Source organism: Sinocyclocheilus rhinocerous, unplaced genomic scaffold, assembly GCF_001515625.1.
Source record: "Sinocyclocheilus rhinocerous isolate Xijiao unplaced genomic scaffold, SAMN03320098_v1.1 scaffold3807, whole genome shotgun sequence".
Lineage (NCBI taxonomy): Eukaryota > Metazoa > Chordata > Actinopteri > Cypriniformes > Cyprinidae > Sinocyclocheilus > Sinocyclocheilus rhinocerous.
The window spans coordinates 899,442-902,505 of NW_015660506.1; the positions used below are offsets into that span (position 1 = coordinate 899,442).

A 3,064-nucleotide genomic window follows, 5' to 3' on the forward strand; every position below is an offset into this window, starting at 1 on the left:
ATTAATCACAGAAAAAGGATGTGATTAATCAGATAAAAATTTTTTAATCGATTGACAGCCCTAATATAAACTCACACACACGGAAGAGAAATTACAATAGACCCAACATCCCAATTAGGTGCACAACTGAATAAATCTTCCATACTTTCAGAGCCTCACTGTCAAGAGAGGAACAGATCTTGGCACACAGCTCTTCACAGCATATGTTCTCCTCCGCTGTGGCTACCAAAGCTGAGCAGCGAGCAAACGCCTTGTAAAGCCTGGACCAGGTACCGATCATGGCCTTCTGAGTGGTCTATTAAAAAAAGTCAATGTAAAGTAAGGACATATGAAATATTTGAATAATACGGTAGAAAGCATCTGCACGAAAGCTAAAATTATCTCTTACTTGGGGCAGGGGCAAACCAGGCAGCAGATGAATAACTGGGAACATCAAGGCACTGTAAATGGCACTGAAATTATGCTCCAGAGCATCTCCTTGATTCACTTCATTGGTCTGTGTTGGAACAATGATTTTTCACTTAGCAGTGAAACACGCGGTTTGACCAGCACTGAAATGCACATTCATTCAACAGCAGAGAGCATTGATGATCTGAGTTTAGTACCCGAGTGATGGTGTCCGTCAGAGGGTTTACCACCATACTCCACATCCTCCAGAGCTGTTTCTTGATCTTAACAACCTCCACACTCTCACTAATCGCTCCTAAAACAGCCTCTCCAAATGCCAGGGGAGATGTAGGTCCACAAAACCCACAACTCACAAGGGTCTCCAGGCTTGAAAAAAACCTGCCAGATGCAAGAAAATGTTGACCCAGTTAAGCAATCAAACGGTTTCAATGGAAATAGAAATATGAGAGGTATTTCTTTTTTAAAAGGTTTATTGCAAAAAATCTCTAGAACAAAAGTTTTGGTATAATATATTAAAAGACTTATTTTAATGGATTTATGCTTACCTCTCATCTTCAAGAAAGGAGGAGAGCTGGTTACTCTGGTAGAATAGCAGTATTAGAAAAAGTGCAGGTGTACCCTGAAAAAAATGTGGAGAATCTTTTTTACACATTCATGATGTATAGACACGCATGAATTCAAAGGGTGAAAATTGTATCAAAATATTGATAACTTTAGCAAGGCTTTACAATAAGGGGTAAAAAAGGCACTTACATTTAACACATCCATGTTTGCCACTTGATAAGCAGCAGAACCAAGCACCTTCTGAGGTATTCTATTAACAGTGACTTCCAGCAAAAGCTGCAGCAAATAATGAAGTAATGAAAATGTGTTCAAACAGCAGGGTCAAACCAACAACCTACATAAACTTTGAATACACTAAAAAAAACCTAGACATTTGAACGGCAAAGCTTTTGACATCTCATGCTCACCAAGGCAGCATTTATGATTAAAAATGCAGTAAAACATTAATAATGAAACCTTTATAATTTAAAACAATTTGTTTTATTTAAATATATATTTTAAAATGTAATTAAATCCTTGTGATGGCAATGCTGAATTTTCAGTCTTCGGTCTTACACAATCTTTCAGAAATCATTGTAATATGCTGTTTTTGTGGAAATTGTGACTTTTTTCAGGATTTTTCTCTGTTTGATGAATGGGAAGTTCTTATCTTACTGAATCCAAACTTTTAAAAGGTAGTATATATGTTCAGCATGCCAGACCGCAGCTGGGTTGGGTAACACTTTCAGCATTCAAGCCATTTAGCAGGTCATTTTCACCATGATCTTACCAGGGCATGTTCAACAGGCAGACCATCTGAGGACAGGATGGACTGCAAAGCCTGTAGAAGCAGCGTGAGAACCTCTGACCCCTGTCGTTCCTTCTTACTACCTGTTAACAAATTACTATGAGCCAGTATCCACAACACAAAGTATCTATGCAAATTATCTTTGACTCTCTAAGAGAATGTAAATGTTAACATACAAGCTTCTATTGTTGTGCTGACAGAACAGATCAGGGTGCTCCAAATGAGATTAAGAAGCGCTTCTGTGGAAAATAAATACTCATATCAGGTGATGGACATGGACAGCATCAGCATTGCTTTCATTTCCTGATTAACTCAATAATAACAGACCTCTGCTTCAAAGCAGTCCAACAAGAGAAACAGCTAAGACAAAATCTAAGTTAAAATCATGAACCTAGGCTACATTGTGCAGATTATGTTGAATACCTGGAGCGTGTTTTCCCACAGTAATGAAGCCTTCTTTGACGGCTGATATGAGGGTGGAGGCATGTCTACTGAAGGAGGAAGGGCTGGTAAAGAGCGGGTGCGTCAGGGGCTCTGGAAACAAACAAATGGTACACTGACACTGCTAGCATATAGTAATTACAATAACAAGGTTCAATATTAAAGATCGACCGATATATCGATTTACCAATATTTTTCCCGATATTTAAGCATTTTACCATAATCGGATATCGGTTTTGTAATATCGGATTCACCGATAAACGCCGCCATCTTGTGGTCGTTTTGAGAATTGCGCGCAGGATCGCCATTGCAGCACGTCTGAGGGGAGACGAGACAACAACAACGGCGTGCAGGTACTTGATATAGTTGCTATAGTTAGTAAACTTTATTTAACATAACAGCCATTTATGCACAAATTAGATGCATTATATAAATGCCTGATATGTAGTTTATGCAGCTTGGCTCCAAGAAATAGAAACCAACTCATGGAGTCACGTAAGATAATTCGTCAAGTCCTGTCCCAATAAAGACGTAACTTTGCCTGAATTAAATATGCAGCCATGAATGAGCGCATGTTGGAAATAAAAGCGCTGAATTGAATTCTCTCTCTGTTGTCTATGCTCATCGTTAGTCTCGTGAAGTCGGAGTCACGTAGATAATCCGTCAAGATCCTCTCCCAATAAAGACGTAACTTTGCATTAATTAAATAATACAGCCATGAATGAGCACATGTTGGAAATAAAAGCGCTGAATTTAATTCTCTCTCTGTTGTATATTTGCTCATCATTAGTCTCGTGAAGCCGCAGCGGGTTGATGTGGTTGATGCTCAGGAAATGCTCCAGCACGGCCACCGCATGTAACTTT

The 3,064-nt window shown here is 39.0% G+C and overlaps 1 protein-coding gene across 1 annotated transcript in view; it reads right to left on the minus strand.

The window, feature by feature from the left end:
* rif1 (replication timing regulatory factor 1) overlaps window positions 1-3,064 on the minus strand; it is a 28,480-nt gene that overhangs the window by 14,498 nt on the left and 10,918 nt on the right. Inside the window, exons 13-20 of the mRNA XM_016534434.1 lie at window positions 2,183-2,293; window positions 1,936-1,998; window positions 1,742-1,842; window positions 1,162-1,248; window positions 954-1,027; window positions 606-786; window positions 389-496; window positions 146-295 (exon numbers count right to left, since the gene is read on the minus strand). Coding sequence (XP_016389920.1) covers window positions 146-295; window positions 389-496; window positions 606-786; window positions 954-1,027; window positions 1,162-1,248; window positions 1,742-1,842; window positions 1,936-1,998; window positions 2,183-2,293 — 875 coding nt within the window. The remainder of the gene's footprint in view (window positions 1-145; window positions 296-388; window positions 497-605; window positions 787-953; window positions 1,028-1,161; window positions 1,249-1,741; window positions 1,843-1,935; window positions 1,999-2,182; window positions 2,294-3,064) is intronic.